This window comes from Saccostrea cucullata, unplaced genomic scaffold, assembly GCF_032062105.1.
Source record: "Saccostrea cucullata isolate Sc308-1 unplaced genomic scaffold, CSIRO_AGI_Scuc_v1 ctg6140, whole genome shotgun sequence".
Lineage (NCBI taxonomy): Eukaryota > Metazoa > Mollusca > Bivalvia > Ostreida > Ostreidae > Saccostrea > Saccostrea cuccullata.
Window position 1 is genome coordinate 54,311 of NW_026922675.1, and position 25,274 is coordinate 79,584.

General features: G+C 31.7%; 2 protein-coding genes across 2 annotated transcripts; both read right to left on the minus strand.

Annotated features, from left to right (window-relative positions):
- Positions 1-1,502: 1,502 nt before the first annotated feature.
- LOC134262197 (N-acetylglucosamine-1-phosphodiester alpha-N-acetylglucosaminidase-like) lies at positions 1,503-9,698 on the minus strand. Its single transcript, XM_062744583.1, has 4 exons — positions 9,575-9,698; positions 5,365-5,406; positions 1,804-1,936; positions 1,503-1,626 (listed from the first exon to the last, which is right to left on the minus strand). Exons 1-4 carry the CDS (start codon positions 9,687-9,689, stop codon positions 1,503-1,505), a joined length of 414 nt encoding a protein of 137 aa, XP_062600567.1. The 5' UTR covers positions 9,690-9,698.
- A 9,296-nt stretch (positions 9,699-18,994) lies between these two features.
- On the minus strand, positions 18,995-21,354 carry LOC134262191 (uncharacterized). The gene is made up of 4 exons (XM_062744578.1): positions 21,276-21,354; positions 20,998-21,129; positions 20,571-20,679; positions 18,995-19,663 (listed from the first exon to the last, which is right to left on the minus strand). The coding sequence occupies exons 2-4, from the start codon at positions 21,002-21,004 to the stop codon at positions 19,384-19,386; spliced, it is 396 nt and encodes a 131-aa protein (XP_062600562.1). The 5' UTR covers positions 21,005-21,129; positions 21,276-21,354; the 3' UTR covers positions 18,995-19,383.
- Between the last annotated feature and the right edge of the window lie 3,920 nt (positions 21,355-25,274).

Below are 25,274 nucleotides of genomic sequence, written 5' to 3' on the forward strand. Positions count from 1 at the left end.
AAGGGAACTATGAGTATAAGTCGGATTACCACTTGTAGATTTAAATCCAAGTTCTAAAATACAATTTATATAACGAGTCTTATACAAACGAAGACAACGTTTGTTACCTGTTTTGTCAGCAGGGACCAGTGCATACTGATCTGACACATCTAATCCATACTGACAAAGTGTCAATGTCTTCTTTTTTTCACATCTGGTCCATTGTCTGGCGAATTCATAATACAACCGTACATTGTATAAATGAACTTCCGACGCCAGATGAAGGATCGGGGTTTCCATTTTCGCCTCGCCCAATACGGATTTCCATTTCACACCCTGTATGAATCCGTATTAGGTCACTAACTGACTGTGTTACGAATTTATCCCGCTGAAGACCTTTTTCGATATAAAAAAAATATTTGTGCATATCATGAAAATATTTAGTTTTAATCCAATAACAATCAACATAAAATATCGTTACGGTAACAAGAAATTTAACTAAACTACCTAGTACGTAAACCGTTTCCTAGCCGCCATTTTTATTTACAATAACAATTTTATACGGAATTTCATATTACGCCTCGACGGAGACGTAATACGGAAAATTTCAGGGCGTCATGTGATTAGCTTTTATCCAATCAGTAATCGACAAATTTGTCTGAAGCGGGATAAAATAACATACGATTTTTAGTAAAATAGTGCCTACTTATTTATTCATAGTGATATGTGTATATAGAAATATCTGTATAATTCTACCATATGTATGAATTCACAAATTAAACTGATCGACCTTTCTCAATTAGATGAAATTTTCAAACTGACTTTTTAAAGATGAGTATATTTTATAAGTACTTTGCACAAATGCCATATTTGTTTGGTTCTGTCTAAATGTGGCAGCGAAAAAATGAAAATGTTGCCTAAAGAAATCAAACCAAAGATAGGATAACAAAATATCTTTTATCCCTGAAAATAGTAAATTATTACTATTGAATAGAAATTTATTTTCTTGGTACATTTAAAGTCTGAAACTTTCAAATTTTGCGATGGGGCGCATCTTTCATAATGCTAGATTTCAGAAAATAACGGGAGAAAATGCCAGCTTTTTAACATGGAAAGCAGTCAGATTCGAACATATGAGAATCACTGTTATCATCTCATGGTTTACATGGTTTAGAGACCTGTTAATTTAGAGAAAATAAATAAGTTGCATGAGTGCATTGCTTCTGTGTCTAGACCAGGAAAAGAACTGCTTGCAAAAGAACATATGAGAACCACTGTTATCATCTCATGGTTTACATCGTTTAGAGTCATGTTAATTTAGAGAAAATACATAAGTTGCATGAGTGCATTGCTTCTGTGTCTAGACCAGGAAAAGAACTGCTTGCAAAAGAACGGATGCACACCCAAGGCGGCTGCATTTGTCGAGAAACCATTAAAAAATTTTGGAACTATCACAATCCATCAGCCAAGAACATATAATTATGATTCTATTGGCATGAGTTCTAATACGCTTCATTTCTTTCTCAGTAAGCTTGCTGCGCTCTGTTTGTTAGTATCACAGTGTAATCTTCTTGTTGTGGTTCCTGCATAGTCACAGAATTTGAGGGAAGAGGACAAGCATACACACTCCAACCACCTTTCTTTGACCTGAAATAGATACGCCCATTACTGGAATGGAACTATTTTAAAACAGACCAAAAACAATATGTCGACATGCGACAACAAGTTATATCTTGAGATTCTAGTGATTTTTTTGGCTAGAGATTATTCTTTATTCAATAAATAAATTCTTTTTTTTTATTTTATTTGCCTTGAATATCTCACCTTTTTGCGAAATAAATGGTGGTACCTATGAGGACACAGATGACTATCGAAGCCAATGATATTGTCAATGACAGATAAAACACTGGAGAAAGGAGAGGAAGGCTGGTGGTATTCTCATGACTGCCAGTGAAATCTGAGGTAAAAATAGAACGTGATTGTCTTGTCTAGCTTTTGTGCAAATGTAATGTTTTGAAAGCTGTTTATGCTTAAAATAACAATATTATTTTAAAATGGCATTGGAAAAAAAAAGATTGATATAGTTATAGATTGAATCTATGTTATAACATTATGATTTTATGTAATAAAAAATGAGTTCTTTCATTTTTATCCTGTCAAAAAATTAGTGAATTTAATTCATACTGAATATCTTGCCATAATTGATAAAAAGTTCCTGCAGTTAGCTACATAAATATTTTTACTTTTAAACAACTACATATACTACATGTACAGGTATTTTAAACTACTATTAAAAATACCAAAACAGTTCTATACAAAAGCTGTTTATATTTTATTATAATTTAAGTATTTAAAACAAAATCATTGGATCCATTAATTGTAGTTATGAAGAATTAAAACATTTGCATTATTCTATGCTTGCATGGGTTTAACACTGTTTAAAGGCAGAGATTTTAAGCACCGCCTTCAAAAATACCTGGTCTGGGTAGCCCTGTCAATCAAGTGCGTGAAGGTCCATCATTGGATGCTGGAACTTGATTGACAGTTACTTACTGGTGCCTGTGTATACCCTGTACACCTTGATTGGGACTCGATCATGGTGACCTTCTAATTAACATTTGATCCTTTGATCTTTACTGAACACGATATACAGAATTACTGTATTACTATGAAATTTTATAGACTGATAAGATATGAATTAAATATAACTTTTGTATTTGAAAGGATAATAATATAATATATATTTTTAAAGCAAAAAAATTAAATTTAATTACAAAAACTTTTTTTTCAAATGAAATTTTGATATTATTTTTAATATGGTAAATGATAAAGTGGAAATATTATTGATAAAGTTCAGTGATGCACCGTGTAAAATAATTAAATTAAAAAATAATGTTTCTAATTACGGGTCACTTACATTTTCCTTTTTTATTCAAAAGGAGAATTAACAAGCATGTTTCATGGTGACAAAGCCTTCTTAAGGTTAGGACAGACCTATACAGTACAGTGCAGATATTTGTTTTTGTGAAATGTTGTTCACACAGCTCTCTTTTCATTTAATTAAAAGATGGGATCCTGGGGATGAATGAATTAAGTCTAATTTGGTTGTTACAAAAGTTTTTTATTTAAATTAACACATACAATAACATCTTAAACAATCTTTGTTTTAATATTTGAATTTATAGTATGATATCATAATAATTTTTTTTAAATAGGTAGGAATGTTTTCAAAGAGTCAAAAATAAATCAATAAAAAATTGAAAAAAAACCTTCTTCCTTCTAATTTTAAAATTGTCTCAAAATCCCCAACACAGGTAAAGTTTGATATCTGGGTATTTCACTGTGTATTAAATCACTTCCTGTGTATATGGATTAGGAGACAAACTACCACAGGTAGACTGCTAGCCCCCAAGGCATTCACAACTGTACAAAATAAGCCCCTCCCTCACCTGGAATTTACCACCCGGTAAAAAATCTCTGCCTTTAAGGACAACTCTTTATAATCGACGATCAATAGGGATGGGTATCGCCAAAAATTTCATATCGTGATATATCACGATTTTTCCCCAAACTTCACGATAATATCATGATCTTTTTGCAATAAATTTTAACAATGATTTTTTAATGAATTGTCATAATGTTTCTTAAAAATATGCTTGAAAAGCAAAATTTCACTTTTTTGAGATTTTTATGTACATAAAATTAATCATGTTTGGATGGTAAGATGCTGTTCTTTTCATCTTTTACGATATTTTTTAGACTTTCTATAATTGTAATTTGACAGATGAAACAAATATATGAATAATTTCTGGACTTTACATTTATAATATGTACCTACCTGTATGAATTTTAAAGGCGGATTCCGCCTGGAATTTGGGTGGAATTGAGCAGGAATTGGCAAATTCCGGGCGTACTTGAGGCGGAGACGGAATTTTCAAAGAGTTACGCCTCAGTAGAAGAGACGTCTTACAGGCGTCATTTGTAATTTCCGGGCGTCAATTGGCAATTTCAGATTTTCCGGGCATAAAATGGTAGGAAAATAGAAACAAAAATTACGCCTGGAACTTTCAGGAGAAGTAAAAGCCTCTGATTGGTCAATTTAATTATCAATTAAGGGTCATTTCAGATAGGAGGTTAAGTTTGAATTTGATCATGAAGGAGGGAGTTTAGTGTGAGTGAAACAGGAAATGCAGATATCTCAATGTTAAGGCTTTTACACTTCTTGAGGATGACACAGTGTCTGCTGGTAGGTGTGATCATGAATATCTAGTACCTATTTGAGTAAATTTGATTATGATTATGTACAATGATAGTTATAACTGATTGACCCTAAAATTACTTTAGATAATTGAGTTTGTCCGTGCACACATTCTGAGAAGTATCAGTCTGATAGAGGCTGCAGTGAGAATTTAACTGTAAACTGCTGAGTAACTGAAGAATTGTCTTCAGTCAGTATTAAATGTTTCAATATAATTATATTGAAGTGATAAAATGTACAGGTATTGTAAAAAAGTTTAATTCTAAATACACACTCAATCATGGTGGTCGTTTTTTAGTGTCCCTATAATACACAAAATTCATGTTATTTTTCTATACTTGTTAATGATATATGTTAATGACCTGTCATTATGTTTTCTTACAGTTCAAAAAGCTAAATTATAGCTTTAACATTGTAAATCATAATCTGAATGTTTTTCTTTGTTAACACGGTAAATATATAGGTTTTTAGGTCAAATAGTATTATATAATAATAAGGACATTCAAGGCGTAATTCTATTCCAGGCGTCATTTTAGTTTCCAGGCGTAATTTTTTTTACGGGCTTCATTTATTTTTCCGGGCGTAGCTCATTTGCATTTTTCGCCTCAAATTCCTGCCCATTTACGCTTGGTTTCCGCCTAAGTTACGCCCGGAACCTGTGTATCACCATATAAGTAGAGAGACAAATTAACGCCTCTCCAAGTACGCCTCAATTCCCCCTATATTCCAGGCGGAACATTTCGTACAGGTAAATACCGGTATTTAGATCTCCGTATCACGATACGTATCACGCAACAAAAAATCGCGATATACCGGTATACCGATAAAATCGCACATCCCTAACGATCAATAATCATTTGCAATAATCAAAGGTAAAAGATAATACATGTACGTGTGGATAAAAAATTAATAGTTTTAACTTTACGTATATTTTGCATGACTTTGTGAAATGTTGCCTATAATTAATGGAGCGGTTTATAAAAAAAACATAAACTGCTATACCAGTATAACTTTTGTAAATGGAGGCAACACAAGTTACACGATGAGATGAAATGAAGAGTTACAACCAAAATTTAAAAAGTATTTGTGCATATAATAAAAAAACAATAAAATATAAAAACATGTACCTGTGACAACCTGTGTTTTAATTTCAGAGGAGTGCAGGGTACCTAAACGAAACATTATAAAAAAAAAAACAAGCTTTTAAAATCAAAATTTACTAAAGGAAAGATTATTAATTCTAAAGATTGATCCATTTCTTCTAATCACAAAAAATTGCACATCAAGATCAAAATTTGAGATTTTTTTCTGCGCAGTATACTTTCACTGTTCAAAATCAAACTTTCTGCATGTTGCTTGAAGATCGATATTATAAACCGTATCTTATGTCGGCCGGATAAAGAGGGGGACTTTTTTTCATTAAAATGGTACCCCGAGGTTAAGTGCTGATCATGCATAGATCGTTAATTGAGCTTGCACAGATCTTTGTTTCTATAATTTGTTAGGACGCGGAATTCTTGTGTAAAGCAGGTACTGAATCAGACTTTTCAACTTTAATAATAATAATAATAATAATAATACTTTATTTAAAGAAGGTAGCCCGATTAGTGCACGCACTATTCTTCCCCGGGGCCTTCTGTAGACAAAAATCAATATACATACATATACAAATACACACAATCAAATAAATAATCATAAGTTATTTCGACATTGTTTTACAAATATTTTGACTTGATGTTTGAAAGCATTCAAGACATTTTTATATGTACAGGTAAATTATTCCATAAGATAGCACCAGAGTATTGAAAGGAGTTCTCAAAGAGTTTACAGTTACGAGCTGGTACACACAAGTCTAAATTAGATTCTGATCGAAGATTGTATTGATTATTACACTGGAAGTTAAACATACTATTTAAATAAGTATGGTGAGAGTTGAACAATGATTTATATAACAAAACATATTTATTTACAATAAGTTGCTCATACACTGTGAGCCAATCTAGTTTCTCAAAGAGAGGTTGTGAGGGCGCATCAGGAGGAGCATCTAAAATACATCTTGCAGCGCGTTTTTGAAGCTTATATACTCTGTCAAGATTTGAGTGAGATGTATTACCCCAAATAGTTAGACAATAATCAATTGAAGGCATAATATATGCATTGTAAAACAGCTTGCGTGTATGAATAGGAAGAAACTTTTTAATTCTACGGAGGGCAGAAATTTTACGTGACAGTGTTTTACAAACATGGTCAATATGTACATTGTATTGTAAAGAATTATCTAAATAAACTCCAAGAATTTTTTCATTTGATACAATATCAAGTTTTTTGTTTGATACAAATAGATTAATTTCATTCTCAGAAAAAATTGATCTCTTTTGATGCGTACAAACTAACATGCATTTGGTTTTTGTAGCATTTAGAACCATTTGATTTTGAGAACACCATTTTTCTATAAAAGCTATATCCGTTGATAATGTATCTACAATAGTTTGACAATCTTTACTTGATGCATGTAAAGTGGCATCATCTGCAAATAATTCTAATTTGGATTTTGTAATACATAAAGGAAGATCATTAATGTAAAATAAAAACAGAAGAGGACCTAGTATAGATCCCTGTGGAACTCCCGCTGTGACTTGCTGATAAGATGAATGTTTGTTGGACAGATGGACACTTTGAAGTCTCTCACTTAAGTATGATCTGAACCATTGTAAAGTTATTGCATCAAAGTTATAACATTGTAGTTTTTTAAGTAGAATATCATGATTGACAAGGTCAAAAGCTTTACTGAAATCAAGAAAAACAATACCAACAAGTTTACCTTGGTCCATTTCATTTAACCATTCATCGGTAATTTTTGTAAGGGCTGTTTGGCAAGAATGTAGTTCTCTGAAGCCTGATTGAGAATCTACTATAAGATCAAAATCCGAAAAAAGAGATCGTATATACTTTGCCACATGTTTTTCAAAAATTTTTGATAATGTTGGTAAAACAGAAATAGGCCTATAATTATTTGGATCTAATCTGTTTCCTTTTTTAAAGACTGGGGTAACTTTTGCAAGTTTAAAACTCTCGGGGAAAATACCAGTTATGATACTAGTATTTATAATATGGGTCACAGGTTTATATATTATTTGTGAAGTAAGTTTCAAGAGACGTGGCCCGATGGTATCAACACCTGAATATTTACTTATATCTAGTTTACTGAGTAAGGTTAGTAGTTTTCTTCTGTAGGTTTCAAGTCCTCAAAATATTACTTCCAAAATAATTTATATTTTTATAGCCAACATTTTCCTAAATTTAGATTTACCTAATACAATTGTTTATACCAAATGTTTCTTAGAAAACACCCTTTTACTCAGTTCTGTTTGTATATTTTTAGAGCGTTTATTACAAATATCAGAACATTTAATTTAATTTTTGTAACGTTTTTAACGGTCATACTGAAGCAAAATATGAAAAATTAATTTTATTATTCATGTATATACTTCGCACATGTACCCGTAAATTATCTAATTATCTAAACAAGCCATAGACAGTAAAAACTACAGGTATTGTGAGCTTTGAGCTTAATGGGGTCATTATTCAACGGGGGTCAATTTTTTTTATAGGACTCACATTTAAAATAATGACCCTAAAATGGGGCTCTTTTTCTACAAAAAATGATTATTTTATACGGTTTAAGGGTCACTTTCTGAAGTTGAAAAATGACCCCCGGTCATTATTCGATGAGGGTAATTATTCTTCTTTACACGGATTTTCTTGGATTTGATTTACAAATGTCAGACATTATACAATTCTTGAAAAAATCTCAACTGCCAAATCCTTTGCTGAGACAGTAAAAAAACGACGAATTGTTTAAGATAACAGACAGGTAGACATGCTGATGATGCTCTGCATACAAAATGCATTGCAGCATGTTAAATTTGTTTCTTCAAACTATATTTAATATCGCTCTTCAACAAATCAACAAATATGGTGCAAATATTATTTGAAACCTTCTTTTATCATAAATAAAACGAAGGCAATAGATGAAAGTGTTCACTGTGGTGGCATATTTCTGCCCCGTACATGCAAGATGAATTATGTTAACATGCAACATAATTATGTTAACATGCAACATAATTATGTAGATATGCAACATATTTATGTCAACATGCAAGTTAATTATGTTCACATGCAAGTTACCAGTCTTAAAAAATATAATTTAAATATGGGCAAATTTACAAACTAGCGCCTGTATCTGACATTTTAGATGCAAGATGCAACATAATTATGTAGACATGCGACTTATTCATGTCAACATGCAATATAATTATGTCAACATGCGACTTATTTATGTCAACATGCAAGATAATTATGTTGAAATGCAAGATATGTCTGTTGATATACTACTTATTATCTTGCATGCTGACACAAATATTTTGTATGTAAAAATATAACTCGCATGTTGACATAACTAAGTGGCATGTTGACACAAATAAGTAGCTTGTCAACATAATTATCTTGCATGTGAACATAAATATCTTGCATGTCTACATAATTATCTCGCATGTTAACATAAGTATCTTGCATGTTAACATAATTTACTTGCATGTTCACATAAATAAGTGACATGTTTACATAATTAACTCGCATGATAACATAAGTAAACCACATTTTGTCATAATTATGTTGCATCTTGCATCTTCGACGTCAGATACGGGCTTACGTACGTGATTTTAACCATATTAAAATCAGATTCTTTTACGAAATTTGTAACTTGCATGTCAACATAACTATCTGGCATGTAGACTTAATTATCTTGCATGTTAACATGATTTGTCTTGCATATAGAGGGTAGAAATATGTCACCATAGTCCACTAATTTTTTAAATGCTTATACATGTTATAGTAGTTCAATAACTCCAAAAATTATTATATTTCATATTCTGACTTCTAATAATCCCCGCTATGTGTTCCTTGTCACTATCGAGTTAAAAAAAAAAACGAGAAAAAAATTCTTCGATAATTCAGTGTGTATGTAATATTGATCTAATAACAATAAGTATAAAACAGGCCTATCAGCATTTGATTTTTTTGACAAGGTCAATTGTATCGACAATAGAACTTGCAAAATGACCAAAAATTCGGTTCTTTTCAACAGAAAGCTTTAAAGATATTAACTAAGATCACAAAAAGATATGCAGATATATTACCAAATACCTCTCTTTGATTAACATGTTGATGAGCCTACGATAATATCGGGGTTATAAATAAAATTTTCAACTTTGACATTTCCTGGTGTACTCACTGAAAAATAAAAAATTTATAATTATCCTCTATGAGATACACTACCTTTACAGCCTATTTGTGCGTCACATATTTCGCTGGATTTGCAATTACATTTGGATCTACAAAGAGCCCCATAAGAACCATTTGGACAATGTTTGGAACAATTCATTCCAAACATTCCAGTTGGACACTCTGGAATTTAACCCAAAAATACAATGTTAATAAGTTAATTTTAAAAAAATTGATATCTGGCATTTTTATGATAGAAAAAATACAAATTTAGAATACTTGCCCACGCATGTATTATTGACTTCATGGTAATTACTGCAACAGGATACTTGACTTCTAAAAATGTATGCAAAAAATAACATGAATTCAAACCTTAGTTCCATCCTACTCCATGATGAATGTTTTACAAAAACTATGTGTTTTGAAAGTATCTTTAAATACACAGTTATTGATTTATAATGACAGAAATGAACATATATATGGCTATTATTGGGATAACAGTTTAAATCCATTTTTGAAAGATATTGCAGGCTACAACTGTAGAATTAAACAATAATTTATAAACAAATACATGAAATTTCATATTAAGTGCACAATTATTGACTAATACTTTCAATTAATATATTTTGTTTTAATTTGATAAAATAAGAAGGTTAGGAACAGTAACGAAGCTCAAACGTCCATTAAATGAAACATATAGAGATAAGGAACAGTATTCAAGCTCAAAGTCCATGCAAAATAAGAGCAGAGCAAAAAATAATCTCAAATACATTAGAGGTGGGATCAGGTGCCATCGAGGAAGGAGCATTCCCTGCCGTCCGAATACAATACAAATTGGAACAAATCAAAGACATACGTGTACCTCAAATGTTGAGAATTACAACGTTGAGATCATGTGCCATGAAAGAGTAGGCATCCGCTGCCAACAGTGTTCCTTGTCATGATATGGGAAACGGTAAAATCGGTAGACAATCCATAAAATAATGGCCTAACATATTTTGCTCGAAAATTGTCAGTCACCATTTGACTTATTGATTGACTGAACTTGTTGACAATGTCATTGCATCAACCATACATGTAGAACTTGAGAACTTCTGACTTTTGATGGGATGTTTGTAAATAGCTTGAATGTCTCATTTTCAATTTGTTCGAACAAAAACACGATCTTGTATATCGAATCAACTGAGAAACATGAATCCCAGGGGAAGGTGTTAAAGTTATAAAGCTAATAAAAGTTATACGTAAGGAAAGTTTACGACAGAGAAGTAAAGTCATCATGTTTATCATAAAGTTTTGTTAGGTTCTCATAGTCCTACGCGGTACGGCCTTTAGGATTTTTTTTTTCTCACTTTTTACATTTTTAATTTTTATTGTTAATATGAAAGCGATAACATTCCTATTGTAAGAAAATAGTCTAAATGGTGATTGAAAAATCATTACAGAAGAAAGAAAATATAGATCATTCAAAGTTCTGAATGTGCACTCACCTGTGATTAATACATTTTCCTATGTTTTTAGTTGCAATTACTGACGTTAAAACAGTTAAAGAGATCTCCAAACACAGAAACCTTTTGAAAATCTTCATTGCGTATGTTTCAACAAACCGATCTCGCACTAAGAAATCAGGAAGTAAATTAAATATTACACTTTACACATTTTCCAAGAGATCAAAATAAACGCCATTTTTTCAGATGGTTGAATGTTTTTGTGTTATGTCCTCTGGATATATTAATGCTTTCTTGATAAAAAAAAAACTAGTGTTGGCAACGAGTACCCGGTTAACCGGTTAACCGTCGAACGATGCGAGTATCTGTTAGTAAAATTGCTATTCGGTTACTCGAATAAAATGAATTCTACATAGTAAATGCATAGAAAATGAATGTTTTCAATTTGAAAATATATCTTTACACATTTCCCTAATTTTAGGTACCGTTAGACTTGATCTAGTGCATGGTTGTAGTGGATCAAATTGTTTTTATTAGTTTTCACAGCTTATATAATTGATAGCCTTGATTGCTTGGGGTATACAACTTTTGAAGGCCCAAGTTATAATTACCTCATTTGATAATTTAACGAGATGCCGCCACAGACATAATAAGCTTGGAGTTGTCATTAAAGAACAGCTGATTTAAAATCTTTTTAATCACTTACGCTTAAAATATTATTCGGAAACAAGCGATTTACTGGACAGTTCACTTAACTATCGATGAAAATAATTACTCTCCTTGACTGCGACATATTTCAGGGACTAAATGGGAAAGCATAACGAAAGTATTTGTAAAGTGGTGATTGACGATGCATTTATTTGTCTTTTTCGTGTGTCAAATTCCTTATTTTCTTGAATCTAAAACCAAAATTCTTTGACGATATTGTATGTGTGTATTGTTAATATATTGTCCATATATATATATTTGTGTACTACTACCACCGGTAAGTAAAGAATAAGATAAATACTATAGTAATAGATATTGATAATTTTACTAAAATCATCCTAGTAACCGGGTACTCGCTCGGAAGATGAAGCGAGTAACCGGTTACTACATGTAAAAATCGTCCGATTTGCCAATACTATAAAAAAATAATCAAACATAATTTTAAAAAAAAAATCACTAAAAAACATTGTTTCTGGGATTTTAAATATATAACATGACTTGAACAAGGAAGTCCCCCACGTGGCGCAGTGGTTAGGGCGTCTGCTCTACAGTCGCAACGTAAGCTCTTGATCCTTACCTTGCAAATTCTAATCCCACTGTGAGACGTGGAGACCGGTCCTTCGGATGAAACCTTATAAACTGAAGTCCTGTTTCGCAGGAGGTTTTGCACGAAAAAGAGTGGGACAAAATTTGCAGCTCTCCACTGGCAAATGAGTGAAAAATTCCCGAGAGGGACATTTATCAACATACAGACCAACAATTGAACGATGAAATCTTGCTCTACTTAATGCTGCAATATTTTTTTTTTTTTTTTTTTTTTTTTTTTTGCAGGATGCATTTTATACCAATTTACGTTTAGAGATATCGAAAATGTCGACATAGACTATAAAATCCGTTTTATAGAAAATTTACATATACTATTGAATACCATGATCAAAAAATACATGTACCAAATTTCCAACTATCAGGGAAATATAAATTAAAAAAAAATAATAATTGAAAGTCTTGCAGATGTATCAATTATTTATAAAAATAATTTGCACAAAATAATCAAGATTAACAAGAGAAAAATTGAGTCAATATAAATAATAATCATAATGATCATTTGGTTTTATGTTTTAATGTAGGCAGACCAAGAGATTGACCAAACAAAATCTAAGAAATAAAATTTTGGCCACGCGGTAGGTCACTCTGCCCCTTCTCCTACCTACAGCCTTGGAGGACGGGTTTTTTCAAGTTTGTTATTGGACTTTTATCAGAAGCGCTGACTTTTACAGTTGACAGCTTTCTTTGACACAAGGACAATGTTCCGAAGCTCTTTTACGAAATAAATATATAGATTAACATTTAATTCAACGAAAACAGCGGGCTATTTCAATGCAAATATAAGCTGTCTTTGAAGAAAACGACAACGACCCTATCTTCTACTCCCGGCCTTCAAATGTTAGTGCCCCTAACACCATACATTGTACCTATGACCACTACACAGGATTTCTTAATATGTAGTATCATTAATATTTCTGTTCGTCCGTACATGATACGAGTTTAAATGTCCAAGTAAACTGTAGAGGTCAGTGCGTCTCGTAAAAGGACATTTACCTCCCTCAACCCCGCACCCGCCAATGTTTGGTTTTAATTCTATATTTTATCGATTTCACACCATTTTCATGATTTTTTCTGTTAAGTCTTTAGAAGTTGTAATTACTAGAAATTTTGATTATCTACTTGTACCTACAAAGTTAATTTATTTCTCATCTTTATATTTTATGTCTGTGACTTTTTAGTCATTGAAAGTGTTTTCAGAGTTAGAGTATTTTTAATATTAATATTCATTATATAATTATGCTTATTTTTTGCCTTATACAATACATATAATCAAATCCAACATTATGCAATAAATTCCTTTTTACCATATCGTAAAATCGATCTACAATAATAATAATAATGCACGTAATGATGTCAAGATGACTTTCATTGTTAAAATCATAGACAATATTAAAAAAGTGAAGACAACAAGTATAAAAAAAATACCATAATGTATTATGAATTGTAAGAAAAATTCTATGAAAATACACGACTGGATTCTTTGATACAAAAACAAGTGGTGTGATGTTTAGTTGGTTTCCCCGGTTTTTACTTTATCATTATAAGTTAAAATTACATCATAATTATATGACACACACATAAGACACAATTATGAAATACTAATTTTAGTATAGAATAAAATTATTAAGTCTAAGTGATCAAATCACAAATTCTCATTAAAGATATTTATGTAACCCTAGTGATCTGGCTAGACTATCGCAATAGTTAAAATATACATGTAACAAACAATGTATACTGAGTGAGAATTGTCATTTATTAAATGACAATAAGTATATAACACAGATAAAGTTAAGGGGAGATCACCGGGATATTTCCTGAGTACAAAGAACAATAAATTTGGCAACGGTATCTCCCCTGTTGCAAACAAACATTACTTTGGCTTCAAACTGCAAAATTAAAGAAATTTGAATATTAATAGCAAAAACTTATGACCAGTCAGATATATTATCAACTTAGGTCAGGGATAAAATATTACTTCTCTTATATACTGAAAGGAAAAAGAAACGCAGGGTAAACTTTTGAGGTGAATTAAATTGTTTTTCTTAAAAAATGTTTTATTTTTTTATATCTAACTTTTAAAATCATCTTTCAAAAAAATTTAATCAAATTCTCTTTGATTTTGTCTAATAATTCATGAGTTACTGAAGCTCAAATGACGATACCCCCGAAAAGTGAAAATCGAAAACGCTCATTATCTTCAATGTCTCTCCTGTGCATCTGTCAGAGCCTTATTTCTCCTTTGCATGGAATTTGACACACAGAGTGTTTATCTTTCAGTACCGTGGCTATATTTGGCATGAGTAACCACGCAAAAACATAAGTCAAACGTTTCGCGCATGCGCCAGATATGAGAGGGATAAAACAGTAAGTTGACTGGCTCATAAAATCAAATTGCGGAATTGTTTTCTTTCAAATTTCTTATGAACGTAATGATTATAATCGACTACTGTATAAATCGCAGTTTTTGTGGTAGTAAGGTGGCAATTCAAGAGATGGCAGGACGAATAACCCGAACGTAACATGGCTCTGTTTCGCGTTAACGTTATCGTCACGGTTGACTGAAAACCATTCAAGACTCTCTCTGACAAAGGGTAACAAGTTTTATGAAGAAAAATTTTCAAGAAACTGCTTCGTAAACCGTTGTTGCCTTTTTCATTAATTAGGCAATTCAAAAAGAAGACCCCATTGAACTTCCGTAAACTGTGCCAAGATTGCAAGAAATTCATAATGTCTCTTAATATTTAAAAACGATGTGCATACCTCATATGCATCAAATAATGCAACAAGAATTGTTGACAAACTTTTCGTTATCAAATTGCACATGTTTTGGCCTTTTTAGCGTTTTCCCTACGTGACGTCATAAATTTTACGGTTGGGTTATTCTGAATACTGATTTTGATGCACAGTAACTAAATTTCTCTTCTGACCAGTTTTAGTAATTCTCGGTCATGTGGTCAAAATTTTTTCGAACATTATGCTACCCTGCGTTTCTTTTTCCTTTCAGTATACTTAATGGGAATGTCAAAAGTTATATAAATGTTCATGCATTTTAACTGTTTACAAGTAAATTGTTCAAACAAAAATAAACGTTTATTTAGTGAATAAATAAAAGAATTTTTACATATAAAAAATAAAATGGGAAATGATTTTAAATTCTAAATATTTGACGAATATTTTGATGTGTAAAGTTGCTATGGTTTAACTTACTTTCTCATATTTATGGGAATATAAAATTCTTGCTTTGATTTATTGTTTATAGTGCAGTTAATATAGTGTGAATCTGGTGTTTAAGTGTTTTTAATATATTTTATTGAGAAAATCAAAATGATTGGAAATAAGTTTTACACAACTTACTAAGTTTCTCTCCATATATATTAGACTATGTCATGCAAATTAAAGAAAAATGATACAACTGATATAAGAAAACAATTAATTAACATTTCAAATAGAGAATCTACATATTTCGTCAAAAACTTTATGAACATCAACAAAAATAATATTATTTATCTGAAAAGAAAAATTAACATCACCACATAATAATAGATTTATATCAATAGAAATGAAATATATGGTGGTACATGTGTGACTAACAGTATTCGTTACTGTAACAAATAATTCAAAATAGGATCAGAGCAAAAACGAACCTCCAAAACATCAAAGGTGTCATCAGGTGCCATGGAGGAGTGAGCATCCCCTCCCTACCAGTTCAAACATGAACAAACGATTAACAAAGTATTCTACATTAGAATTATTTTTGCATGCAAAAAGAAATTGTACACATTTTCCTTATTTCCAATTCAACATGAGGGGTCTATCTATATTGTTTAATTTATTTTGATCATGGTTTACACATATATGTTGAAATACCTAAACTAGTATGAGTGGTTATGGTGTATCCCTTACCAAAGAGCGTACAAATAATAAAGTGCAGAATGCTTAAAAGTATCAAATAAATTATCAATCTTTTGAATTACAAATTGAATTGAATTTACAGTAAGTTACAGATTTCAAGTGAGCACGTACATGTAGTCTTACATACGAAGGCATCCATTCAATTCAATTGCCATGTTCCTCTTAAATATTCTGAACAAATGAAATTTTTCTTTTAGCATATCGCTTATTTTTTATGAATTATCTTTCTGTGTTATTCATAATTTCAGGTGTGTGGCCGGTGGGCAAGGGATGCTCACTCCTCCATGGCACCTGATCCCACCTCTGATGTTTTGGAGGTCCGTGTTTGCACTGCTCCTATTTTGTATTGCTTTATGGACTTTTGATCTTGAATATTGTTCGTTATCTCCATATGTAATCACTCATATTTCGACTGAAAAAAGACTTAAAGCTACATTTATATATTTAGGCTATGCTATCACGCTTGTTACAGATTTAAAACTGTCCATAAAATTGTCTGTGATTCCATTTTTCTGGCCATGCTTATATATATGACAATGGATTACTGAATCACATTTCAATCCTTTTAAGGGATATCCAAATAGAATTCGCTAAAAAATTGAAATTTCATAATTAAACTATAAGATGAACCTAGTGATTAATTGTCCCGAAAACCTGTACAAATACCATTTACGTCTATTCTATAGTAATTTCAACCAGATTTTCTCAGAAATAATAAAACAACATTATTTTGTATGTTTTGCCAATACAATGCACAACATTAAAGATACGAAAGCAAATGAAATGATTTTTAATGAAACAGAAAATTTTACTGCTAGTAGTCTCCTCTTTCGTTTAAGACACACATTTTGTTCATTACTGGAAAATAAACCAACCTTAAGAAAGGACATGAGCGCAGAAAAAGAATATTCTGACTGATGTTTTTCAAACTCGTAGTTAGGCCATTCTTTGCACACTGTATTGTCGATAGATGAATCCGTTATTTTCCGATCATGCCAAGGAAGTTAGATCGGGTGTGACGATTTGGCAGTGGATGTTCACTCCTTCATAGCACCTCATCCAACATCTGATGTTTTAAATGTGCATGTTTTCTATGTTGTGATTTACTTTGTTTGGAAATAAAAATTTGAGCATGAATAGATAACATTTTGAGCATTACTGCTTTTTGATTTCTTCATATATTTTATTTGGATAGCTCAAAATGCAAAAATGTCTTGTATGAGGGAAAAAAATCGTTTTATTTTATAACTTTTGTTGATCGCATCTCCAATTATGATGTCTGTATAACGTCAATGAAAAGAATTAGACGTAAGTTCTAAAATCTTTTTTATATTAATAATACAAGAAATATAATGTTATATGCTTCTAAGTTTTCCTGCCAAACGATTGAGATTGTTTTTTTTTTTTGTTAAAAGCAGGCAAAATCAAATATCATGTAGAAATGAAATATGTTATTTATTAGAGTAAATGACGGAAAAGATAAAAACACAGTTAACAAAATGGGCGTCAGAAAAAGGGGACTCAAATAAAGATTATCACCCATCTTAGGCAAAATTATTACACAATCTGACCCCAGTACCTTAATGACATTGTAGCATGATGTACATAGGAAAACGGGGGGTCAACCAGACTAGAAAAAGAATTCAAACCCTGTAATCTTTCACAAGGTACAATATACATTATTTAAGGAATGAAGCTTATTTCAACTTATGTTATCCGATATAGCATAACTTGGGGCAGTTTACGCTTCGCGGTTTATAAAAAAGCGTAAACTGCCCCAAGTTTTGTTATATCGGATAACATAAGTTGAAATAAGCTTCATTTCTTATAATTTAATTTCAATGTACAGACAATAGACAATATTTTCATTTTTTCCTTCGGAAAAAGGCTTCAAATATAGCATATTTTAAAAGTTAACGTCAAGCGGATTAATACGTTGTTGACGTAACTCATTGTGACGTAGGCAAGTTATGTTATACAAAATGAATAAAACCGTTTAACCAATCGAATGACGAGTTACAACTAAAATTAAATTATTTCAAGTTGACCCCAAATATCATATGATTCCTTGAAGCATATACAATTTATGTCAGTACATTCAGACCCCCAGTATCAGACAAAAAAGGAAATAAATTATAAAACAGGAAACGAATCTGCTGATTCCATTCACTACATGTCACTCAAGATGTTAGTTTCCTTGTGGCATTTATAGTATTTATGATTTAAACATATGGGAAGAAAAGCTGTATTAATATTATATCCTGACTGCAAGTGCATTCTTGAACCATTACAAGGCAAACCCATTTTTTAAATGACTTTATATATAAATTATGTACAGATCTTGAGGCACAAAAGAGCTCTTCAAAACTGATTATGGGTAAAAAAAAAAAAAGATTTTTTTTATTTTAAAGGCATTATTAAATTACCGAATTTACATTTGCATTAGCTTCCATACTTTTGGTCCTGTGTAATAATATAGAAAAAAAGATTTTGTTTGGTGAAAGCCTTATGCCTGCCGAGATAAATGGCCATCCCTATCATGAAAGCATTACATATTACATTACATGTATGCATAGCACTATCCATTAAATTATTCATTTTGCGGCAATTATTAATAACACCTTTCAGTGGAAAAAGTTTGCCTTTACTCAGACAGTTTCAACGTTTACAGTGTATTGGAGTGCAATGAGAAAGCCACCATCTGTGAGACATATTATGAGACATTTTTCAAACATATAATATCAAATGTTTCTTAAAACTATACCTAAAAAGTCATCAACTTAGTCTTAGAAATTTCAAGTTAATTGTCTCTCTACCAGCGAATTTAAGATGAATATGTTTTCTGTTTAGCTGTACTCTTGTGTGTACTTCTGTATGTCTGTCAATATATCCCACTTTTTGTTTCTTTGACGGCTCTCCGACATCATCAATTTTTAAGATAAATGAAACTTGATTTGAAATTAAGGAACATTGCTAAAGCAATATTCGCAGAAAACTTGTTTTGTTTAAGTTAAATAAGTATTTGAGTCATCGACATTTGTGAGGTCATTTGAGCAAGATCCTAATTTGTTGTTATCGAGGCTTTTCAAAGGATGTAAAATTACGTAGGACTCACTGAATTGTCTTTCCTCGTAGTCCATATTGTTTGCTTCATCACACATTATATTTTTAGGTTCTAGATATGTATTTCCCTCAAGTGTAAAAGTCACTTGTAATTTCGACATTAATTTCTTTTGATGTCACTGGTATGATATCATTATTTTGTTTAACATCGCTTCCTTGAGTAAATGATTCTGAGTCATCTTTCTTAAATTTTTGCATGCATGGTTCGGAATCCATGGAAACTGTTTTATTTCCATGACTATAATACCTAGTAGATTCAATGTCACTCAAATCATTTTCTTCATTTTGTTCTGCTAGTCCATCAATTGAAACAGCCTTTTTGGTTCCCTTTCTCCAAAATTCTCCTCTGCTAGAAGTATTTATTGAGAGAGTAGTCAATAAACATTTATTGTGTAAAACTCGACATTATGTTATAGTATTTTATGTTCCATGACCAGATAAATCTAATTTTTCAATTGCTGTGAAATCACAAATTTTCGTTGGGAATTAATTTTTGCTGTTTTCGTGTTATGAAGAGACCCATGAATTAATGTCCACCACGGAATGTAAAACGTTACATGCATAACTACTAAAATGTACTCCATCCCCGAAATCAAATCCCAATGAACCAAGAGTTTTTCCTCAAAACACGAAAATTTGACCCCATGAAAATATGTGATTTTACAGTCCATTGCAATTAAGTAATCAACATTCAGCAACAAGAAGATATTACAGCGCTTCTTGGAAAAGCAAAATGTATTTATTTTAAAGTAGATGCACATCTTAATGTGTTTTAAGAAGGGAGTAACTACGTACTAAGAGTAGGCGGATAATCAAATTACAATAAAATTGTAACATCCTTCGTATTTTTTTTTTTTTTTGCCTTTAATAAGCAGCCATATCCTACTAAAAATATATACTCTAAAATTTAACAATGGTAATTTAGGTCATTTCTTTTGAAGCTAACTCTTACTCTCGACGACTTTATTTCGCGATTTACTGGGCGTAAACTAGTTCGCGACGATTAATTTTCTCGATCAAGCCTTTTTTGATCTGTTGTTAATACAAGAAATGACTTTCAGGTCCGTTTAGCGGCGAGAAATATTCGCGATGACGATTCTCTCGCGAACCTCGCGAAAATTTTTTCGAATAAAAGTTGGTTTACAGTATGTATTTACCCATGTTTATATCTCTAGTTATATTTTATACCGTTTTTAAAATGTTCATAGGACACTAAAACTAAACGAGAGATATAGTTCATTGCGGTCATTACTCACCTTCTTCTATAAACATATGCACCAACAATCACTAGTACTATAAGAATTGCAAAACTACCAGCAATGGCTAGTCCCGTCTTCCACCCGGACGAATCTTCAATATATATTTCTGTTTGCGAAATAATTCCCTTTGTTACTAGTACACAAAAACACATTATGTATACACAAAAATGTTAACATTATGTTTATATATGAACAATGTCTTTATCAGGCTATGGGAGAGGTTAAAATAATGATTAGCTTTCTGTGTTGATCTTTTCTATGTTACTTTATTTTTTTCTTGATGAGACGAAGGATTCACTGAATTCATTTGACGTTGTATTTTGAAAACAATCCAAATGCATTTAAGTAGGAAAAATATTTTCAGATGATCTCCATTTACAAACAATTAATATGCAAATTCAGATCCCTTGATAATTGTTGTTACCTTTCATAGAAATATTGCATCCATAAGTCGGGGAGCAAATTCCTGAGCAATCACACTTGTTCAGACAAAAACGTCCATAATTTGTAGTAGGACAGATGAGGCAATTTTCTCCATATGTCCCCGGCCAACACTCTGATTTAAATGAAAAAATGTACTTTAGCTTTAATCAAGAACTTTGTGAAATGTATATGTTACAATCTGGTGGAATTTGTAACCTGAACTTTCTTTTGAATGAAATATATGGACAAATTAATCAAAATAAGTCTATCAGTACAAACCTTTACATTCCCTTCCGACTTTTCGATAATTTGGACAGCAACCTTTGGAACTAAAATAGATAAGTCAATCTTTAAAAAATCGTGCAATTATCAATTAAGACGGGATACTTCTCCTACATGTAGGCACTTAATCCTATTTCTAGAATTATCAGGCTCAGTGTTTGTGAACAAAAGAGTTTTTCGTAAATTTTTTGAGATCACTAGTTCCCTGACGTCACGGCGTCAGGCTGTATAAGGATTGGTATTTCCAAGATCTGAAACTGTGCGATCATATCTGGAGAGCTAGATTTTGTGCAAGCTGATTTACATTGGAATTCTTTACTTGCATTTTATAGGAAACAGCTTTCAGAATGATATTACTGATGCAAAATACTGCAGTGTCTACTTCCTTTACTATTTTTGTATGGAACAGATTATTCCATGTGATTCGCCGTTTCAACATGTCCGTGTATCCTTTTTTCTGTATTTCTATACTACTGGATCAGTCAATATATATTATACGAAAGGGGTGATTCACTCTCTTTGCGCCAAATGTCACTAGTAAGCTATCTTCGCGCCTTTTCCTTGGATTGTTCTATTGTATGAATGGGTGTGCTAACGTCCATGGAATTAAATAAAGTCTGTCCCTAAAACTTTCTTCTAATGCTTCAGAAATTCTGTCTACAAGTTTTATATTATTCTTCAAAAAACATATCGTATACATCAATATATGGACATGCAACACTAAAGGAATGATTTTTCTAATTTGTCTCCCGATCCAGCAGTTGGTTTATTCCATAAACGGACTAGTCCAATAATAATAAACAATGCAGTTCAAGTCATCATCTCCACATGCATGATCAATTACACACCTCCTAACCTCATTAGCATAAATCGGAAGAATTCGGAGATATGAACAAAATCCGTAAATGTCCGAACAGCTTTCCTCGCGAGAATTCAGCGAGACCAACATGCTACAGGTGAAAATCGAGAGAGAAATTCAACATGAAAAAGAGGTAAAACTTTATGTTATCTCGATTTATAAGATTTGTAAATTGCAAAAAGTTGACAAACAAACGTTTCTTTTCCTGAAAAGTGAAAGTAGATTTGCAATTTCTTATTATGTCAAGTGCTTTTGCACTTTAAAGTGTCAAAACAGCACCTCTCAATTTTGTAAACATGTTTCCACGTGGAAGGGAGTAGTTTATGTCGGTCAAGATTAACCCACATACATTAATTTAGTAAACAAAAACACTCATAAGTAGAATTTCATTTATTTTTTCGATTACCTGTAGCATAAAATGGCTAATTATTTTAGGACATGTTTGTCAAATGCTGTTAATAGCATGTTTTAAATTAAAGAGAAAATGCAGGTGTGCTATAGTTCGTTCCTACTTGTAAGGTAGTCTACTATGCATGCATATGCAGAGTTACGCGTATAAAAGTTATTATTATTATTTATCAATACCCACTAGTGATCTGTGAGAACCATATGTGTTTTTTTCAAATACCAAGAGACTAAATTTATTTCTATCCGTACTCGTGTGTATACACAAGAAGTTCTTCCGAATTTCCTCTACACATATACACGTGTACCTGGATATAGGATTAAAGGTTTGTGTACATTTGTTTGCAGTTTTAATATAGTGTCAGCTGTTTATATCAATCATGCAGTTTTCACTATAGCCTACTGATCAAAATATGGTTGTTACTTTTCTAATTTAGTAATTTAATATCATAGAATTTATGATCAGATGATGTCAATGCAGATATGTGTTTATATCCGGTATGAAACTTCACATATGCAGTAGCGCAGTGATTAGAGCGTCTACTCTAGAGTCAGGAAGTAAGGAGTCAATCCTTACGTCGCAAGTTCGAATCCCACTGTGGGACGTGGAGACCGGTCCTTCGGATGAGACCATATAAACCGAGGCCCCATGTCGCTGTAGGTCCTGGCACAAGAAAGATCCCTCCCTGCTCAAAGGCCCTCAGTGCCGAGCATAGGATAACATCCCAAGACAAAATGAACTGCTGTTTTCAGCTGTTAGATAGCAGTGTTTTACCAGTTTTTCAAATTTACAGCTGTTATTTAGCAGTTTTCAGCTGTTCATTTCATAGCTGTTTTCAAAACTGTTTCAAGAGCAGTAAGCTTAGCTGTTTTTAAGCTGTTCTTCAGCAGTTCATCTCATAATAGGTAATAAAAAAACTGCTTTGGAGTTAACAGCAGTTCTCTGTTTCTGTTAGCTGTTATGTATAATTTGATCGGGATTGAGAAACTGTTGAAATGTCGGGTTTGGTGTTCAATTAATTTAAACAACAGACCGCCAAAATTCAACAACCTTGGCTGCCATATTGTATAATTTGGAGAGAAGGCAAGAGAATGTTTTGAAGAGGGGGATTGCCGTCACCAATAAGACTGAGATTGGATTGCTACACCTAACAAAAGATGCAGATATTTTATATACAGTAGGTATATGTTTTTAATACATGTGTGTCTGTTGATAAATAAAAAATAAGTGCTCTAAATCTGCTACGTTTTGGCCACATTTCAGTCAGCTCAGAGAACTCTTGAAGGCTTGATATACCAAAGTTTTTTTGTTGTTGTTGTTGTTTTTTTTTTTTTTGCACTGATTTACCATAGCCTATACGATGTTTTTGTAGAAGGAGAAGATAGAGGTGGATCTAGTGATTTTCTTGGACCTGATTGGGACTTAAAAACGGGGCCTATATATATATATATATATATGAAGTATATATTTCTTTTTTTATTTTAGGAAAAGCTTTAGATATTAAAGAAAAATTTTAATTAAATCACTAATCAAATAATCATGAATGCCTTTAATCATGTCAGGGGCATAACTTAAATAAGTTATTTTCAAAAATAACTCAAATGAGTTATTTTTTTGTCTCAATGAGTTACTTCTCTTTGCTATGACCTACTTTCTCCTAACCTTAATAACTCAAACACGTTATTTTTCCAAAAAAGCTTCAATAAAATAATAACTTGTTTAAGTAATGACACAAAATAACTTAAACAAGTTATTATTTTAACTTCACACCCCGTGCACCAAAGGATTTTGCTCGTGCACCAAGACAAAAAGAAATGTTTGACTAAATTTAAACCTTGCTCAATGCAGGAAAAGTGTCCAAAGTCTTGGGAAAAGTAGGTAATTTTTTTTATTTAATGATAAAAATTGGACATATACACCATGTGTATAAAACCACAAAATAAAGTGTAAATGCTGTTTAGCTCCACCTCCTCAACAATTCTCCATTGGAGTCGGTGAACTCCATCTAGTATTACATAATGGAATCCCAAAATGCAATGCATATTGACAGGAAACACAAAATTTCCAAGAAATCAATGTCCAAGTAGGATATAAAAATAACTTATTTAAGTTATTTTTAAAAATAAAATCGTGTGTTTAAAATAACTTATTTAAGTTATTTTTTTAATAACTTGTTTGAGTTATGCCCCTGACTGATCATGATGATCATGTTAATTATTGTAAACATATTGGCACAAAATTGAAGAAAATAAACAGCTAAACTTGTATATATAAAGTTAGATTATAAAAGGTTAGCAATTAATTTGAATTTTATTTATTCAACTGTGAAACTTAGTGTGTGTTTTTTTTAACTGATAGGATTTGCAAATTGACCAAGAGCAGCTGGCAAACATTAAACATGCAGTGACCTTACAAGTAATGAAGAAGTGGAGAAAATTTTTCATTGGACAGATGGATGTGAAGAAAGCCCTGGGATATTAATTGAATTGTGAGAAATGAATCAGGAACGCAGGTAGAGAGTGGCAAAGACCAATACCATAAGATGTTCCTATTAAAGATTTAAAATTGTAGCTTTTATTAATACAAATATTGTAAAGTATGTGTAATGTACTAATCAAGATTGATATAAAAAGTCTTAATATTCTTAGTAAATATTCTATATTACTGTGTTCCAATACCTGATAGTGTTGTACTTTTTACTACCACTTGAATAGATTTCTGTTTTATTTAT

Coding starts and splice junctions, on each gene's coding strand:
- LOC134262191 (XM_062744578.1), bottom strand. Junction 19,664..20,570: donor GCATATGTTTATAGAAGAAG/GTGAGTAATGAC, acceptor AAATACTTCTAG/CAGAGGAGAATTTTGGAGAA.
- LOC134262197 (XM_062744583.1), bottom strand. CDS start 9,689: ATGTTTGGAATGAATTGTTCCAAACATTGTCCAAATGGTTCTTATGGG. Junction 1,937..5,364: donor TAAAACACAGGTTGTCACAG/GTACATGTTTTT, acceptor TTTTTACCTCAG/ATTTCACTGGCAGTCATGAG. Junction 1,627..1,803: donor ACCATTTATTTCGCAAAAAG/GTGAGATATTCA, acceptor TATCTATTTCAG/GTCAAAGAAAGGTGGTTGGA.